This window comes from Odocoileus virginianus, unplaced genomic scaffold (genome assembly GCF_023699985.2).
Source record: "Odocoileus virginianus isolate 20LAN1187 ecotype Illinois unplaced genomic scaffold, Ovbor_1.2 Unplaced_Scaffold_3, whole genome shotgun sequence".
Lineage (NCBI taxonomy): Eukaryota > Metazoa > Chordata > Mammalia > Artiodactyla > Cervidae > Odocoileus > Odocoileus virginianus.
In genome coordinates, this window is record NW_027224265.1 from 4,728,306 (window position 1) to 4,746,995 (window position 18,690).

At 50.7% G+C, this 18,690-nt stretch overlaps 1 protein-coding gene across 4 annotated transcripts in view; it reads right to left on the reverse strand.

Moving 5' to 3' along the window:
- Positions 1–8,014: 8,014 nt before the first annotated feature.
- The window catches only part of HRH2 (histamine receptor H2), a 47,972-nt gene continuing 37,296 nt past the window's right edge, over positions 8,015–18,690 (reverse strand). Inside the window, exons 3-4 of one of the 4 annotated variants that reach the window (XM_070462373.1) lie at positions 10,559–10,721; positions 8,015–9,240 (exon numbers count right to left, since the gene is read on the reverse strand). In XM_070462373.1, coding sequence (XP_070318474.1) covers positions 8,665–9,240; positions 10,559–10,721 — 739 coding nt within the window. In that variant the 3' untranslated portion in view covers positions 8,015–8,664. Of the gene's footprint in view, positions 10,722–18,690 lie in introns of all 4 variants that reach the window. The other 3 variants (XM_070462375.1, XM_070462374.1, XR_011485947.1) reach the window with 3 other exon arrangements.

Here is an 18,690-nt window from a genome sequence, read left to right on the forward strand (position 1 = left end):
ATCAGCCCTAAGTATGCGAGCATGCCCAGTCACTTCAGTCGTGTCCAACTCTTTGCAAGTTCAGGGACTGTAGCCCTCCAGGCTCCTCTGTCCACGGGGACTCTCCAGGCAAGAATACTAGAGTGGGTTGCCATGCCCTCCTCCAGGGGATCTTCCCCACCCAGGGCTCTAACCCCGGTCTTTGCACTGCAGACGGATTCTTCAGCACTGAGCCACTGGGGAAGCCCAGCCATAAGGATCCATCTCTCTATCGTCTCCCCTTCCTCTTAAGCCTCCCTCCCAAACTCCATCCCACCCCTCTAGGTCATCCCAGAGGGCTGGGCTGGTCTTCCTGTGTGACAGAGGAGCTTACCACCAAGTGTCTATTTCACACATGGTAGTGTGTATATGTCAATGCTACTCTTTCAACTGAATCATATATTTTAAAAGGGCAAATTTTATGGTATATGAGCTATATCTCAATAAAAAAAATTAAAGACCTAGAGAAGAATTAGCACAGCAAGAGGTTTTTTTTTTTTTTTTTAATTCCAAAAAACATTTACTTTATTGCAAATATAGGAGCCAATGCACATTTTGCCCTTTAAGAGGAAAGAATGTCTGGATATATGAGGGAATGTATTTGTGGCTTGTTTCATGATATGTCAGAGCTCCCTACCCTGCCTGCCTGGTTCAAACCAGAGTTCAACTTGGTCTGAGCCTGCCTTTAGTGACCTGTTTCTGGGAGACAGACTCCAAGAACCGAGGTGACCCTCCCCTCTCCTCTACTCACATGTAATATGAGTCTAAACTTTTTCAGACCATTTGAAACACCTGCTTAGATCCATCTGGTGCTTTAGTATTTTATGCTGTATGAGGCCTGCTGTTCAAACTGGAAATTCTCATTACATTGTTTCTGGCACTGTGAGGTGAGTCATTTTCTGCAGGATGTAACCATGAGGAAAAAGCACTTCAAATACTTGTGTCTCCATGTATCCATTAGATGCTTTTATTAATCATATCTCTTAAATCTACAAGGTAGGTTTTATGAATACTCTATGAACAAAATGACAACTGAGGTTCCCCAATTGCTTGAGATCTGGACAAGGTTGGTTTGACCCCACTCATTCATTACCCTCTAGGAAGTCCACAGTCTTCCCCAGACTCCGGTGACTTCCCAAAGGGCTCCGGTTCTCATGGTCTCCTCTGCCTCTGGGCAACTACACCCTCTGGGGTCCCTTCTGTTATGTTCTACAGGGACCTGGCTACCCCTTTCCTAGATGCCCCCCAAGAGCTGTATATACTGAAGTATGCATGAGGACAGTGGACTCTTCTGGAGATCTTATTGTCAGAGGAATTGTGCAGAACGAGTTGCCTCACATCAGTGCTCACAAAAGTAACACGCGCACTAGACGTTCCCTTTCTGCTGAAGTGTCACTTTGGAAATGTGTGTGGTCTCCATCTTGGTGGCTCTCCTCTCTTTTCTCTTTTCCCATCCCTCCCCCTCACCATCTGCTACCCCAGACCATGCCTCAGGGACTCCAGATCCTTCTCCTATCATTTTTCAAATAAAAGTTTTCAGACTCATCCAGGCGCTCAACCAAAACCAGGGGAGTCAGTGAGCAATAAAGGGCCTTCCCTTGGAAAGGCCGTGCAGGTTAGAGATAGCTTAGAGGAAAGGTCCGCAGCACCGCCGTCTCACGGGTGGGAAATGACGGCCAGAGAGGACCGCATGCGTCACTCTGGGTCCTGCCTGGCTCAGCCCACCAGGTCAGATGCACGCTGGGTCCCTGGGACAAGGGCTCGGAGTAAGCTCAGAATGTTCTCCATCCCTAAATCTCTGTGAGGTATTGGGTGCCCAGGGCAGCCCTGACTTGGTCTCACATCCTGGGCTAAGCTCCAAGGGTGGTGGTAGATTTCCCCAACTTCGGGGAAGGGATTGCTTGCCACGTCTCAGTATTTAGACTGACTGACAGACTGACAAGGCAAGAATGCACAGCCATTCAGAGTAGGGTGTGTGTGTATCTCAAGACTGGAACCTATGTCCGCATGGGAGCGCCAAGGGACAACAGGGCCTAGATCAGGAAAAGGCTGTGAGTGCCAAGCCAAGGAGCCTGGTCTGTATCCACAGGTGATGAAAGCCCCAAAGGTATTTAAGTACCAGAATGCTTAGAATGATTTGCCTTTCAGCAATAACAGTGGTTGACGTTTATCAAGCATGTTCTCATAGCTAAGTTCTTCTATTGCATGGTTCAAAGCACCTTCGAGCCTGATCTCCAACAGCCCTGGGAGATACTGTACTTACCCCCATTTTATGGGGAAGAAACTAGTGTGCAAGGAGGTAAAGTGTTCACACAGAATCAGATTTCAAAGCCAGACCGAGACCATGAGCTACTCCTCCTTTGAGGGTGTAGAGAGGTGGCCAGACATATTAGAGCAGGAGAGAATGGGAAATAGAAAGCTAGTTAGGAGCCCAAGAAAGCTGCAGCGAGGCCTGATCCACGGCGCTGACCATGGAGATGGGAGGCGTAGGCACCTCAAAGACCCTCTCAGAGGACCAGGAGGCTCTTTGGAGCTTTTGAGCACTGAAAAGAAAGCATTTTTCGAGACAGAAGCAATTCACGTTCTCTCCAAGATTCTCCTCCTCTGCTCTCCCTGCCTCTGCCCACCTCACCCTGAGGGAGAAGGGCAGCAGGGAGGGCTGGGAGTGTGGGTGGGGGGCGTCCTCAGGGGGGCCTGCTCGGAACGGGCAGCCACATGCCACATCCCCACTCTGTCCTCCGAGGGCTCCAACAGAGAAACAGGGCACTTCTCCTGTGTCTGAGACCAAGAACTGGTCCTCTGGTCAAATGTGGCCTGAGAAAAGGCTTGATTTGGTCTGTACAGTGCTTTTTAAAAAATTTTTTTGCCGTTTTTTCAAAGATCTATATATTATCTACCTAATTTATTTTCTATTATCATTATTAATTTATCTGTCTTTCTATTATGGTCTGGCTCTTCACCCATTCATTCTCATACTTCTACAAAACTTATTACATGCCCACCACTTTTCTGAGATCTTTAACATTAATTCATTAAAATGAATTAATTAAAATGAATAAAAATTTCTAATAGACATCCAGACTGGCTTCTCCTAAAAAATAGGATCTGACTCCACATCCCCATCAAGTCACATCACTGTGCACAGAATGGCTGCAGCCCCTTGGTGATCTGAATACTCATACACACAAGATCAGTATGGCAGGAGCATAAACCTACGGCAGGGATATTATTCAAAAACTGCCAGTGTGTCCTTTTCTGTTTTTTTCCACCAGTGAGCTTTGATGGTCCCTGAGGGCGTCTGGGTCTGGGAACCCCTGGGAGAAGTGAGATGTGTCCTCGGACAGGACGAGCACCCAGGAGAAAGTGGTTAGCTCTTCTAGGAAGGGGCAGGGATAGTTTTGAAATGGAGGTGAGGCCCAAGCTGAAATTTCAAGAATGGCTAAGGCGAATTCTGAAGATTGGGAAGGACGTTCGCAGAGGACATAGCCATAAGGTTATGGCTATAAGAGGTTAGGCCATCGGGCTGGTGGGCAGGGTGAGCAAGGGACAGAGGTATGAGGTGAGCCTGCAACTTTAGGCAGAGCCAGACCATAATGTGACCCTGAAGGCCCTGCCCCAGTGATGGTGATTGAGGGGGCCGTAAAATGCTGGTGGTGCAGAACGGAAGGGTCTTCAGCTAGGGCCCAGATTTGAGTCTTGGAGACCTCACTGTAGGCCAGGATAGAGAATGAGCATAAGGTATGTGGGGTACTGGAAATGGAAGCAACTACAATGTTGTGGCGTGGGAGGTGTAGAGAGCTCTAGGGAATTTCCAGTAGCTTGAGACACCCAGGTCTCCTCCATCCTGAGGATGCCGAGCTCTAGAGCCAGGCAGCCTTCAGTTGCTATCCAGGCTTGGCCACTGTCTGGATTAGCTGGTCATCCTGTAACATTCATCCCTCTCTCCACCTCAATTCCATGGAAGGGGTAGATATACTCACTCCATCTTTGCCTGGGCCATGCGACTGACTTTGGCTAACGCTGTGTTTGCAGGCAAGATGCTCAGGAGCCTGAGATGCACTCATGCTGCTGGGCTTGCTGTCCCAGGTCCCTGCCGTTTCTGCAAGAAGAGAACAGCGGGGTGGGCACTCGGGTCCCAGGAGAGGATAAGAGATTTGCGGAGCTAATGAGCCCCGCAGCAGAGCCCGTCCTCCATTAGCCAGCCTACAGATTTCTGGGCTGCAGAAATGTTACTGTCGTGTGCTGAGTGTTTGTGGACACTTCTTATGCAGCACTGCTGTGGCTCTTGTGAAATGATATGGTCTTTCTCCAGTGATGCGACTCGGGCAAGTCTGCTGTCCTCCACAGAGAGCCAAGGAGGAACATGAGGCTTGGGAAAGCTTGTGGGAAACCCAGGGTGAGCCAAGGGAGCCTCTGCTTGCCCTTACTGGAGGTAAGGCACCTCTAGGAGGACTATTGTGACTTCTTGGGGGTGAAGGACACCCCACAGGGAATGGTAGAAAAGGCACAGGTGGATGATGGAGCTGTGAGGAGTCAAGCCCCGCCTAGTGCTATTGGTGGAGCCTGAATGAGCTGTGCCTCTCTGGAGGACTACTTGGCAACACATAATGCTCCATATCCACAGTTATACGTGTAGGTGTGCTAAACACATGCGCACAGACACACACAGACACAGACAGACAGAAAGACACACATGCATATACACACAGCAATGAGAACAAACCCCACCTGCAGGTGCACACAAGGAAACATTGTTTCAGATGATCAGCATATTGTTACTTTTTAAATTGAAGTATAGTTGATTTATAATACTGTGTTAGTTTCAGGTATATACCAAAGTGATTCAGAAGAGCTTATTTACAAAACAGAAACAGACTCACAGACATAGAAAACAAATTTATGATTACCAAAGGGGAAAGGGGGGGAGGGATAAATTAGGAGTTTGAGATGAACAGATACGAGCTACCATATATACAATAGATAAACAAGAAGGGTCTACTGTATAGCACAGGCGGCTATACTCAACATCCTATAATAACCTTTAATGGAAAAGCGTGTTATTATTCAAACAGAAACTAGAAATGATTCAGATGTCCACGGCTAGGGGGAATAGCTAAATGAACTGTGGGTACCAATACCATGAGACAAAATAAGTAAGGAGCCCTTTATGTGCTAATGTAGTTGAACCTTGAAGACAGATTATTGAGTTCAGTCCCTGAGGTGCAGTATAACTTTTATGTTGCAAACCAAACAAAATTAAACCAAACACCATACGGCACACTTTGTAGCAGTGGTTGCCTTGGAAATTGCTCAAGTCTGGGGAGAGGTAGTCCAAAGAACTCTGACTTTCTCTGTAATGTCACAATTTTGAAAAGAGGGTATATCTGATTATTGCTTAATCCTTACATGTAAATTTCATAATATGAATGGTTAAAAATTAAAAAAGGTCTGGACTTGGGAGACAAGGTGGTCCGGGTTGGAAACCCAGCTATTTCACTTGGGCTTTTAACGTGGGGTGCACCCCTGTCTTTCTTCAGGTCGCAGGTGGTGGGGATGCTACCCTCTGCCTGTGTCCAATGGAAAAGCCAGCTCTGTGGAGGGGCTGACCTAATGTCTGGGTGCATGACAAGGCTTCTAAAAGTTCAGGTGAATGTGAAGGATGGGTTGATCTGGGAACTGTGCTGCTCAAAAAGCATGTCCTCTGGGGTCCTATTTCCTTGGGAATCCTGCCAGGCCCACCAGGCACATGAAAGTCTTGGCAAAGCCCCAGGGAGTAAGAGCCGAGGGTCAGCCAGGCCATTGCCCTGCCTCACACAGTGGCATCTCGGGGCCTGAGAAACACGTTGCTCTCCATGACCCTCAGTGGAGAGACTGGGGCCCTGGCGTCAACATCTGCAAAATGCTCTTCACAGTAACAAAATTATGAGCCCCAGAGGGCTGCTGGCGCACACAGAGGGCCTTTCCCCAGTTGCCCTGTGACAACTGTGCCCTGTGGGCTGTTGGTGACTGTTAAGTGTTCTTAAATTATCCCTGGAATGCTTAGAATTCCAGTGGGATTTGGCTACTGTGGTGGGAGAAGGGTGTCCTGGGCTGTCATTTCCTGCTTGAGGGACCTGGAAAGAGCTCCCTAAAATGGACAATGAAGATGATAAACTCTCCCCCAAATTCCAGCTGGAGCCTGAACAGCCAAGTGTCACCCGCTAGCAGCTTAGCTGACGGGTGCCAAACAGGCTCCCCGCATCTGACCTTCCCTGATGGCTCAGTGGAGAAAGAACCTGCTTGCAACGCAGGAGACACAGGAGAGGCGGGTTTGATCCCTGGGTTGGAAAGATACCCTGTAGAAAGAAATGGCAACCCACTCCGGTATTCTTGCCTGGAAAACTCCATGGAATGAAGAGCCTGGTGGGCATAGTCCAAAAGATCGCAAAGAGTCGGCCACGGGTAAGCACACAGGCAAGGGCTCTGAGCTGTCGACCGCCTACCACGTGTCTAACCCAAGTCTAAACGCAGCCCCATGCGCACCAGGAGTGTTTCCCCCTAGAAGTTCACAGCTGCCTCGGCCCACATCTTTCCACATCACACACACACACTTTCCTCTCTGGGTGACCCCAGCACTGGGTGACATTGTTTAAGCATCAGCCCACCTCTCTGGAGGGTGGGAAGGGTCTGATTCCTTCAGGTACCTGGCCTGGAGCCTGAAGTCTGCTGTATGGTCTGGAGTAGATCTGATGTGACTGTCGACCCCTCCTCTCCCCACCCCCAAAGTGGGGCTGCCCTTGCTCACCCTGCCTTCACCCCTTTCCCAAGCTGGACTCTCAAAGATCTCTTTTGTAACACAGACCTCATCAGTCCCCTCTCGATGCAGGCCTTTCGAAGCCTTCCCACTACTCACAGGATGAGGCAATGTTCCTGGATGCAACTCCATCTGGAACCGCTCTGCTCCATGACCCACAGCCGTGTTCAAGCCTCCCAGCACCTCCTTCCCCTCCTCCTGTCCCTCCCTCCTTGGCCTACTTAGCAACAGTGGTTTTGCTTCTCTCCACTTCCCATTGGTGGAATCTGAACCTGTTGGAATGGATTCTGGAAATTGTGGTCCCCAGGCTTCTGGCCCTGGCTGGGCATCTATAAAGTGCTCCAGTACTCAGCACACAGTTTTCCTTCAGCAGACACTTCCTCACACTTTTTGTACCACCTACATAGAACTGTTTGACATTGTCTAGCGACTGCCTCGGTCTGCTACTTTCATCTTCCCCAAGGACCCCTTAACACACTTTGTCTTCTCTGCTCTGAAATATATGAAAATCCACTTCAGGCAGATCAGCTCCTGTAAGCTTTGATTGTGATGACTCAAACGATTTCTTCTCTGCTTCCTGTGGGAATTCATCAAGGTGTGTCTTGGTGTGTCTTTCTGCGAGGCCCCCGAGGTTCAGGATTCCACAGCTTCCTCCTTCCACCCCAGGGATCACTACTCACTGCTGACACCGCTTTTCCAACAGTGACCTGGGCTCTGGTCAGCTCCCTCCCTCCCTTGTCCAAGCCCTTTCATGAGTGCTTTGGGAATCATTCCTTGCATAGAATCCTTGACCTGGTTTTTCACTTGCGCTTCACTTACTCTCCACTACAGAAGACTTCCTTGATTGACAAGTTTTCCATTTTAAAGATGTCTCTCTCTCCCACCTAACAAAGGCATCGCTGAATCTGACAGTTTCAGAAATATTTCCCTCCACAAACACTGAGTGCGTACCATGTACCTGGCTCACCAGGTGAGTCAGACGAAGATCTGAACTTCTGACCAGCCTGTCCTTCATTTCCAACATGATGTTTAAAGATAAGACCTCCTTTCCTGAGGACTCTTTTACCCTTCAAGGCAACTTCTCAGCTGGCTTCTACCCCAACATTTTATCATAATTCTTTTTCTAAATCAAGACACAGTGTATGATGGAGTTTGTGAGTATTTCCTCACCAGGAAGTTAAAAAATAAAACTGCAAGGCAGCGTCTGTTTTGATAGCTTTATTGGAACATCATGATAACACGAAGTGTGGATTTGGGGGGCCAGTGCAGAGGCTTCTCCTCTGGGCAGCACACGCCCCACTTCTGCAGCCAGCAGGGGATGCAGGAGGTCTCCAGGAGGGTGGGGCAGCTCAGAGAAAGATCTGCGGTGGCAGGTGGCACGTAGGCACCCTGACGTCAGCCCTGACCAGCTGGGTCTGTGATCAGCCAGACCCGTCTTATGCCCCATCTACCTGGGCTATGACATAGAGACCCACCTGTCTTAGATTCCTGGGAAAACTTCCAAGAGAGGGATTCTGAGATTTCCAGAGGAATCCAGCCAACAGATGGAGCATCTCTGGGGAACACTGGGGCAAATCGTGCCTTCACGGGTATTGGCAGATAAATTGCTTAAAGCTCCCACTACGTGGGCCAAACAGTCTCCGAGGAGCTAGACACACAATGGTCAATAGAACCAGGCAGGATTCACTGGCAGACAAGGGTCAGGGGACCACGCAGGCATGACAGGCCTGCCTATGGCTTCCGAGGACAGTTCCAGGGGTGCGGGTGGGAGGCCAGACCCAACAGAAACAGTCAAGGAAGACTCCGGAAGACTCCCTGAAAAGTGATATTTCATCAAACATCACAGGGATGTTTCACCCGTGGCTGAAAGGACAAGAGCAGCTTTTCAAGTGATGGAAACAGCTCTGTGTGTGGTGCAGCTGGAAGGAGCAGTGAGTTAAATAAACCCAAAGGAGAAGGCTGGTGGGGCTGGGGTGAAGAGGTGGAAGGGAGAGTGGGGGAAGGAGGAGGCTGGACGGCACAGCAGGGCCCACCGCGCGGGGCCTGCGGCTGGTTTTCTGGGCGCGGTTGCGTTTTGTTTTGCACAGCCCACTCTGGCTGCAGGACAGAGAGTGGACGGGGAGGGGCGGGCCAGGGGGGAAGCTTTCCCGTTTTCCTGATGGAGGGGAAGGCAGCGGGACCAAGGGAGGGCAGGGCAGGTGGAGAGAACCAGGTGGAGACACGTGGGAGAGAAGTCCATCCAGAGCATGGAGCCGCCAGGAGCCAGGAGAAGGGCGGGGCCAAGACGACGGACCTTTGAAGCCAACTGTAGGGCTTCTATCTGGGGAGGGGGCCCCCGGGAGAGGAGCAGCTGCAGGGCCAAGGTCAGGGTGCAGAGGCGGACATGCTCCAGGTGAGGCTGAGAAACAGCGAGAGCTTCCAGCAGGAACCTGGAAGGTACACATCTGTGAGGCATCTTCCAGGTAAGCCAGGTAGCTTCGGGGGTGCCGATGAGGCCACAGAGAGTGAGGAGTAGCAGTGAGAGGCAAAGGCTCAGGACGGAGCCTTGGGCAGTGGCCACATGGAAGGCTGGGCAGGGGGACTGAAAAGGCGTGAGTGGGTGGGGAGGGGACGCCAGGAGGGGGTCTTGCAACCAGGGGAAGTGGGGGCTCGGGGAGGGGCAGTGGTCATGCGGGGAGCCCATGGGCACCTCATTTCCCCCACCTCCTTGGGTCTCTTCAACAACCCTGAAAGTATGAAAGGGGAGCGGTACCCCCGGGGGGAAGAGTGAGTAAGGAGCTGCTCCAGGCGGGAGGCCGCCGCAGGACCCCCGCCTCCAGCAGAGGGCGCGCCGGGACCAACGTCCTGCCTCGGGCCTGTTGGGTCCCCCTCCCCTCCCCCCAACCTGGCCCTCCCGGTCGCCCCTCACGTTTCCCCCCGCAGATCCGCCCCGCGCCACTCCTTCTAGATGGAAAGCACCAGAGAGTCAGAACTGCAGCATGAAGGTCACCCCCCGGGCTCCGGACCTGAGCCTCGCTTGCAGGAGCGTCGGCTGAGTCAGGGAAGCGCCGAGGCCTCTCCGCAGAGACTGGTACGGTCCTGTCGAAGAGCATGGGCTGGAGGCCTGGATTTCCACCCATTCTCCTGCTGTTTGTTCCCTCCTTCCACCGGGATTCCTAAGTGTCCTGTGCGAGACGCACCTTCTAGCTGAGCGGCCCCACGCTTCTCTGAGCCTATCTCCACCCCCTAAAGGGGCATCAGCGATCCCAGCCGCGCTACTAAGGACGCCATGAGCCGACGCAGGGGAAGTACCGGGCACACAGAAGGTGTTCATTGAAGACCGACGGCCTTCCTTTCCCTTCTCCTCCCTCCCTGCATCCCGCAGAGCGCAGGGATGGCAACACCCCCTGCGGTGCCCAGACGGCACCCGTGTTTCTGCACACACACAGGTCCTCAGAAGTGCCGCCATCTCTGCTGGTGACCCAGGGCCAGCACCAACGTGAGCTTTGAACCCGTGGGATTTGGCAGACCCGGACCCAGGGGAGTCCCGGGGCATGGCAGGCCAGTTCCATCCCAGCCCAGAGGACCCCAGCACCCACCCGCCTTGTGCTCTGGGAGTCCCCGGGCTCAAGGTGGGGCGTGTCCTCCGTGATTTGTGCGGTTTTGGGGTCGTTGGTGGCTCCGTGGGTCAAATCTTGGTGATGGGGAGCAGTTATCTTCCGCATCATGGGGCCGGGTCTACACAGTCTCGGAGGGCAGCGTCCTCACCGATTCCTGGGCGGGGGTTGCTGGCGGCTCCTCTGACGGTGGCGTCCCTGGTTGCTCCTCCCCGGGGCCTCCCCCGTGTCTCTGGAGGAACCTGAGCGCCCAAAGGCTCTTGCAGCAGCTGAGAAGGTTTCTGGAGCACGCGGTGCGGGATCGTGCTGGATTCCTGGGGGGACACATGCAGAGGCCCGGTGAGCAGAGCACCATGGCAAGGCCGCGGGGCCAGACCCGGCCTCGCCTTTGCTTCTTCTCAGCTGGGCCCTGGGGAGGGCGGGGCGAGATGGGACAGGATTGGGGGGGAGGGAGCGGGGGACCACCCACGTCAATAGGGGTTCCAACACGGGGGAACATTCAGGAGACTGGCTTTCAACTCCCAAGTCGGCTTCTAACATGCTGTGTACCCTGGTCAGGTTACCTAACCCCTCTAAGCAGAGGTAAAGATAACCACCTTTGCAATCGTTGAAAGGATTAAGTGTTATAAAATATGTCTACAAGTATCCCATATATTGCCTGGCTCATAGTTTGAACCCAATGAATGTTTGCTCTTTCTGTGTCTGAATAAAATGATTCCTGAACACCTACATCCTGTTTTGCATGAGTTGGGGAAAGGCTGGGAGAAGACATAAAGACTTGTTCAGCCTTGCATTAAAACCGGCAGTGAATACGTCTGCCTCTCCACTAGAATCTGTGGTCCCTGAAGGCACGGCGCTTGCCTTTCAAACCCCTACTGAGTGGCCAGCACATAGTAAGTCCTCAGTCAGTATCTGCTGAGTCAAGCTGATTGAAGGTCCCAGAAGGAAAGCTAGCCAAACACTCGGGAGGAAAGGTTTTAACAGAGTATTTGATGTACACTTTCAGAAAGGCTGTCCTCATACCCAGGTATACCTTTGCCTGTTGCGTGCTGCAGTGTGGATGGCTGACCTGCTTTCCCTTCCTCTATGTTCAGTGAGTGAGAATTCCTTTATTGTTTTTATCTCAAGCCTTCTGAGGTCAAGAGGGATGACTCCACATGGGGCGAGGGGCGTGTGTTTTTCAGCACCCAGCATGCAGGTCTCCCTTTATAACCCGAAGCGAGCACAGGCTCAGAGCTTTAATCAGGCAGTGAAATCCGGACAGACTTGGGGGGCATTGTCTTGTGTCAATGCTTCTCTGTGCACAAGTGCTTCCATTTTCCACAAGTGGTACTGCATTTCCATTTATGGCGATTGTGTAAAGTCCTGTCCATCTATTTTGGTGGGAACAGCCAGGGGCGTGGAGACCTTACGTGCACATAATACGGCTGGGAGATCTAAGTGTGCAGGGAAGAGGATCTGCCAGCAGCTGTGGTTCCGGGGGTGACCCTGCAAGTCCTGCCCACCCTGGCCCACCCATGGCCCCTGGAGACTCTGCCTGGGTCTCTGCAGCTCCAGAGCAGGATAAAATCTGGCTTTCGCTCTAAGGCAGTGGGTGCTGCCTAGCTTCGTGCTTCCCTGCCTAGGCTGCTGGAGCAGTGGCTTTCCACATCCAGTGCCAAGCTGGGAGCTAGCCTTCGCTTGGTCCTGAGATCAGGTCCTCTCCGCATGTCCTACTGAAGCTTGTGCCTGGCCTCAGCTCTAGCCATCATCTGTTAAGGGATTCTGGCCACCAGAGGAATCAAACTCACTGCCTTCCCCAGAGAGAGAAAGAAGAGCATCATTGCTCTTCTTGCAGTCCTTCAGAGCGGCGCTGTACATGAGGCTGCCTGACTGTAAGACTGTGGACAGGGACACAGCCAGCAGCCACAGCTGACACCTGTGCCCCCCTCAGCGCCTGGCATGTCCTGGCTTAGCCGATGCTGGAGGCCTCTCATGGCCCAGCCTCTCGCCACGGCTCTGGCCAGCCCCACTCTCACCTGGACGTCAAGGTCACACCCCTGGCATTTCAGAGGCTCCAGTTCTCCATGCCAGCAGGGTACATATTTGACCAAGCAGGCAGGGATCTAACCTTGGATTAACATTCCAGACGGAGCCTGAACTGTGATAAAATGACTTTTACTGAGATTAGTGAAATTATGGAAGACAGGATAGCTCTAGGCAACGAAATTACCTCCCTTCTTCTAAAAGGCTTAAAAATCTCTTAAAATAATATGATTGTGAAGTATCATATGTTCATAGTAAAAGATTCAGAACCTAGAGACTAACAAAAGGAAGACACTAAACACCTCGAATAAATCCTCTACTCAGATAGATCTTCTGCTACAGGCGATTCTGTCCTTGCTGCTGCTGTGAAGTCGCTCAGTCGTGTCCGACTCTCTGTGACCCCATAGATGGCAGCCCACCAGGCTCCCCCGTCCCTGGGATTCTCCAGGCAAGAACACTGGAGTGGGTTGCCATTTCCTTCTCCAATGCAGGAAAGTGAAAAGTGAAAGTGAAGTCGCTCAGTCGTGTCCGACTCTTAGCAACCCCATGGACTGCAGCCCACCAGGCTCCTCCGTCCATGGGATTTTCCAGGCAAGAGTACTGGAGTGGGGTGCCATTGCCTTCTCTGGATTCTGTCCTTAAATATTTTTAAATAAAATACATCAAAGAGATTATATAAAAAGCATATATGTGTGGCTTAAAATATTAAAGAGTATTAAAATGCATACCAGTGTAACCACCTCTCAGGTTAACTAACAGAATTTACCAACCTCTGACTTGTTTTAGCAAATATGTATGTATTGGTAAACAATACATTGTGTTGTTCTGCCAGCATTTTACTTTTATATAAATGGGATCATGTTTTAGGGGTTTTTTTTTAATGTACTACCTTTTTTTAAGTTGTTTAACATTATACTTTTGAGATTAAGCTGTGTTGACATGTGGATCTGTAGTTCATTTTCACTGTCATAAAGTATTCCATTATGGGAAGATACGCCAACTTATTTATCTGTTCACTTTTTGATGGACATCTGAGTTGTTTCTCATTTTTATGATCTTACACTCTGCTGGTCTCATTAAATGAACAGGAGGGTTTCCCCTTTTCTCTCCTCTGAAGAGTCCGAGGAACACTGAAATGATCTGTTCCTTGAGTGTTTGGTAGAACTCCTTAGCAAAACCAAGTACTTCTCGTGTTTCATTCACTTTATTTTTAAAGGTTATAGGATCATTCACACTTTCTATTTCTTCCCAAGTCAGTTTTGGCAAATTCTGTTTTGCTAGGAATTTGTTCACTGCATTTGAGTTTTCCCTTGTTTGGGCATAAAATTGATCACAGTGTTCTTATTCTCTTTCTTAATCTTTGCAAAAATCTATAATAGTATCTCCCTTTCATTCTTAATATTGTTCATGTTAATGATTAATCTCTCTTTATAGTTCTGTCAATTTTACTTTTTGAAGCGAGTTTATTTGGTATATACAGGTCTAGAATTCTTTTCCTTCTAGTGAACTGAATCTTTTTTCAAAAGGTGGTGACCATCTTTATGTTTAGTAATCCTTTTTGCCTACAGTACACTTTGATATTAATACAGCTACCCAGATTTCTTTTGGTTACTATTTGCCTAGCATATCTTATGTCTCCTTCCTTTATAGGTTCTACATTTTTGTTTCCTTAAGTCTATCTCTCGTAAAAATATTTGTTTGGATTTAAAAAATCATATCTAACACCCTTCATTTTTTAAAAATTGGCACAACTTATTCCACTTATATTACCTATGATTACTGATGGATTTTGACTAATTTATTCAATGAGATTTTGTGTTTTATATTTGTCCCATCTTTTCTAAAATTTCCTGTCCCCCCCCCTTTTTTTGCCTGTTTTAAACAGCCTTTTTTTCTCCTTCTGTTTGCTCCTTAGCATATAGAATTTCTGTCCTCTTATAAAAGATGGTTACCATGCATATTTAACTTCACAGTGTCTGGTGGTATGGAGCCCTTCCGCCTTTACTTAGCTTGCCATCCATGCCAGAGAAGTTGGATTCCCATCCTCTGTAGACTCTCTTATGTTACACATGTCTAGAGATCCTAGTAGGGTTAATATTCCTTCATGGCCCATTTTTGCCCTGACACTTGAAGAAGACATTAATGGGGTTTTAGGAGAGCCCGTAATAGAGTATCTGCCATTCAGTAATGGCTTATGGAAACATCTCATTTTTACCTTCCCCTCATCAATTCCCCTTCTCTTGGTAACGGTACCTGGAATCTTCTTTGGGATCCAAACTTCCCTTACCCTATCCATGTGGGTGAGGTGAGATTCACCTATTATTCATTGCCCTGGCTCCAGGTCTGGGCATAGCAGAAGAGATAGGACCCGAACAAGCCGATGCAACATAAGCTTAAAACTTTCTGTTGAAACAGGAGGAAACGGGCATATTTTGCATGGAGAGTGGGTACTAAGGTGGGAAGATGTAAGCTGGAATTTCTGGTGGCATCCCAGGGAAACTTTAACTGAAAATGAAGCAGCCTAGGATGAAACTAGTTGTGAGCTGGAGAAAGGCAAATTTATGATGACATTTGAGTGACCGAGTCCAGGCTGAAGCTGGACCTTGATCTCTTCAGTTCTAAGCCAATCCCCAACCGCCACCAATCCCAGACTCTCAGAACTGGGTTTCTGCTACTGGCATTTAAGTGTCCTAATAGCATTCCTAAAGAAATGTCCTTTGAAGCTCCATCTTTTCTCACGAAGACACTATAATATGTTCAGCCACCAGGAGTCAGGACTCAGTTTCAGTGAGAAGCCTTGCTCTGGCCTGCTCAGAACCTCCTTTCCTCATCTGTGAAATGTGCTAATAGTAGCAAGCTCACAGGACTGTTGTAAGGACTACAGACAATGAGTGTCATTGCCCTTTCCCATTACCCTCTACCTCTTATAGTACAAAGTATCACACAGAACCACCATACCCATATGAGAATCCGCTATTTCTTATAAATACTTGCCCCCCCCCCCACCCCGTTGTTTGAAATTCCTTTATCTTCCTTGCTGTGCACTTTGGAGTCATTCAAGGGCCGCTCAGGCATAGCCTCCTCTGGGGAGTTGTCTCTGAGGTCTCCCAAGGTTACTGATTCCCTCCTGCCTCCTAGAGCCCCTTTGCTGAGACACTAACCTTCTTGGGCTAACGATCGGTTTACCTGTCTATCTCCCAGACTACAGCCAGGTGTAGGATCTGTCATTGTCTACCCCACTGTCCAAGTTTATAGCAGGGGTTCAATCATGTGTGTGAACTGATGAATGAAAGGCCCAGTCAGTCTCAGTTTAGCTCCTGTCTTCTGACTTTCCGACTTCACAGATGGGCAGCCAGGACTTCTCCTGGCTGCGGGGCAGCCTGTAGCCTGTGTGGTGTCTCATGCTGGTCTTGTTTCTACCTTCCCACCGCTACTAGCCCAGAAGAGCATCCTGAGCCGGGACCTCAGGACAGAGAGGCAGCATTTCAACCAATCCTTGCTGAACACCAGCCCTGTGTTGGACTGCCTGGGACAAAATGTGACATTTGGAAGGTGGAGTCCTGCATTCTGGTTGAGGCTGCCTCACTCCCCTGCTGTTGGGTCTCAGACAATGCCACCTCCTGCTGAAACTCATCTTCTCATCTGTGAAATGGGCATGATCCAAGGGTAAGGGCTATGGAAGCCAGGAGAAGGGATGGGGGAAGGGAAAGGCTGAGACATTCTAGAAAATTCTTCTCCTCTCCCCCTTCCTCTCTGTCCTGCGATGGGATGGGTACAGCTGTGAGCTGCTTTGCCGTGAGGGTCAGCAAGGATTGGTGATTGAGGGGCTCTGTGCTGAAGGCTGGGCTGGCCCCTGAACCCAGACCCTTGCTCATCCCACACCCGAGCTCCTGGGAGAGCCGGTGAAACAGGCGAGCAGTTTCACCTACCTCCCGGGAGCCGGCTCCCTGGGAAGTCCTATCTCATTCTTGAGAAGAGGGAAGTGGAGGAGCTTACAAAGGGGAAGTGCCCTTCTAGCACCCCGGGAGCCAGCTGCAAACCACATGTCTGACTCCGTGCCTTACACTTTTATGAAAATCAGAGGTGACCCTCTTCTCCAAGGAGACCCAATTTCTGGTTATCCTAAAATAAGCTTTGAAGCAGAAATTCCCAGATGCCAAGTTACCAGAGCCCACTTGCATGAGTGTTATCTTCATTCAACTGTTTACTATCACAAACCAGTATTACCCAATATTTGGCTGAAATGACCAAACTTCTGCCCTTCGCTCGTGAAAGAACTGATTTTTTTTTTTTTTTTCAGTGCATCTCATAATTTTCTGGAAGTAAATACAGAGTTTGCTTTGAAGGGTGGAGGGCCAGGACCGGGTAGTGGGCGCTCAAGACTAAGTCCACAGGTGGAGCTTTCTCTCTGTCCTTCAAGCATCAGGAGCAAGCTGGGCAAAGGCTTCCTGCAGGAGCTTTGCAAAAACAGTGTTCATTTTCCTTACAGAGAAGACACCCACAGAACTCCCTGGGACTAAGTTGAGATAATAAGTAACAGTCACAAACTATTATCCCTTTTTAGTTTTTTTCCTGTGACAAGGGAAAGGATGGTGACGGTCAGGGTACTTTAGGCTCCTGAAAGTGATCTTGATTGGAGACCTCCCAGAGATACACGCCCAGATGCTGGTGGGCCACAACCTGGGACCAGAGCAGGAGCTCAAGGGAAGGGCGGGTAGTGACTCTAGCAACCCCGGCAGCCTGGTACACAGCCAGCATCCATGAGTTGTACTGGTGAATGACTAGTAAGTGATTGACAAGCGAGCCTTTACTGAGTGCTCACGTGCTAGGTCCTGAGCGGGGTGCTTGGCATCCTTTTTCTAGTTAGTGGCACTCCAAGGTAAGTGCAGGGGCTGCCGGCGAGTAAGTGATGCCTCCAGATTATTCAGGAGCAAAGCTCAAATGCGAACCAACAGCTGTCGCCTCCCAGCTCTGCTCCCTTCCCAGCCCCTTTCTGAGGGCCAGACCAAGTCAATAACGATGGAGAGCTAACACGAGAGAGGAGGAGATGGTCAGGGTGAGGTCACTGGTCTCGAGGCGCTGAAGGATGTGAGTGGGTATGTGTGTGTGAATACACACATGTGTGCACCCAAGAACGTGTAAGCCAGTGCCTGAGTGTGCATGGGAGTGTACGCATCAGAGTGTGAGTAAGTGTGCATGGGCAGGACGGTCTGGGACAGCAGCATTTCTGGCCCTGGGGATCCGGGGAGGTGTCGTGGAGCAGGTGTCTTTGGAATCGGGTCTGGGGCAATGAGTGGAAATTGGACAGGTGTGTTGGAAAGGTGGGTCATTTCTCGAGGCCCAGGGAGGCAGCACGAGCCATGGGTAGTACTCTGAGAACTTGGAATGGTCTAGGTCAGCTGGAGAAAGGCGAGGGGAGTGGAAAGCGATTCAGTGGCCAGAACAGCTTGGCCTTGCTGGCACCTGGGCACCGCTGAAGGCTTTCTGCCCGGGGAGCGTTTTGAACTGACCGAGGGACGGTCTCAGCTGCCGCGTGGCCTGGCTGGCCTCCAGGCGTTGCAGAGTGCACAGGTTAGTGTGACTGTACCTGCCCGTGGGTGTAGGAGCCCCGGGGGTGGGCGGGGGGTGCGCCCCTCTGGTAGGGAGCGTGCGCCCCCACTGGGGCAGCCGTGGCTCCAGGGCCGGCTCTGCTGGTTTCCGTGGGGTCCTCTCTGAGGCCCTCAGCCAACAGCCACACTGTCAGCCTGGAGTGCCTCGGGGGCCCCACGACCCACATCTTTACAGAGGAGGGGACCGGCTCTTTGTAGGGTTGGGCAATCGACCTAACCACGGTCACACAGCCAGTGGGTGGAGGAACGGGCTCTGCGCCACAGCGGCGGGTCCGAAACCTGGGCGCTGGGCCCCGACAGCAGCCGGTGACAGCGAGGCCCGGCTCTGGGCGTCCCGTCAGTAGCGGCTCAGCTTAATTCGTGCATCAGCCTCTATTGGATGGAGGAGGAAACCAAGGCAGAGAGAGCTTAGGAAACTCCTCTGCGGTCACACAGCTGGTAAGGAGCGCTGGGCATGTCACAGCACATTGGGTTTGCTGCTGCCAGGACACGTAAAGGCGTGGCAAGCCCTACTTCTGCCCGACCCTTCCTCTGCCTCCGTGTGACCCACTCGTAGCTGGTGAATGAGGTGGCAGGATAATAAAGCGATGGGGGTGATCACAGGTCAGCCTTAGCACGGAACTCTCATAGTATGCATGTGGTACGTCTG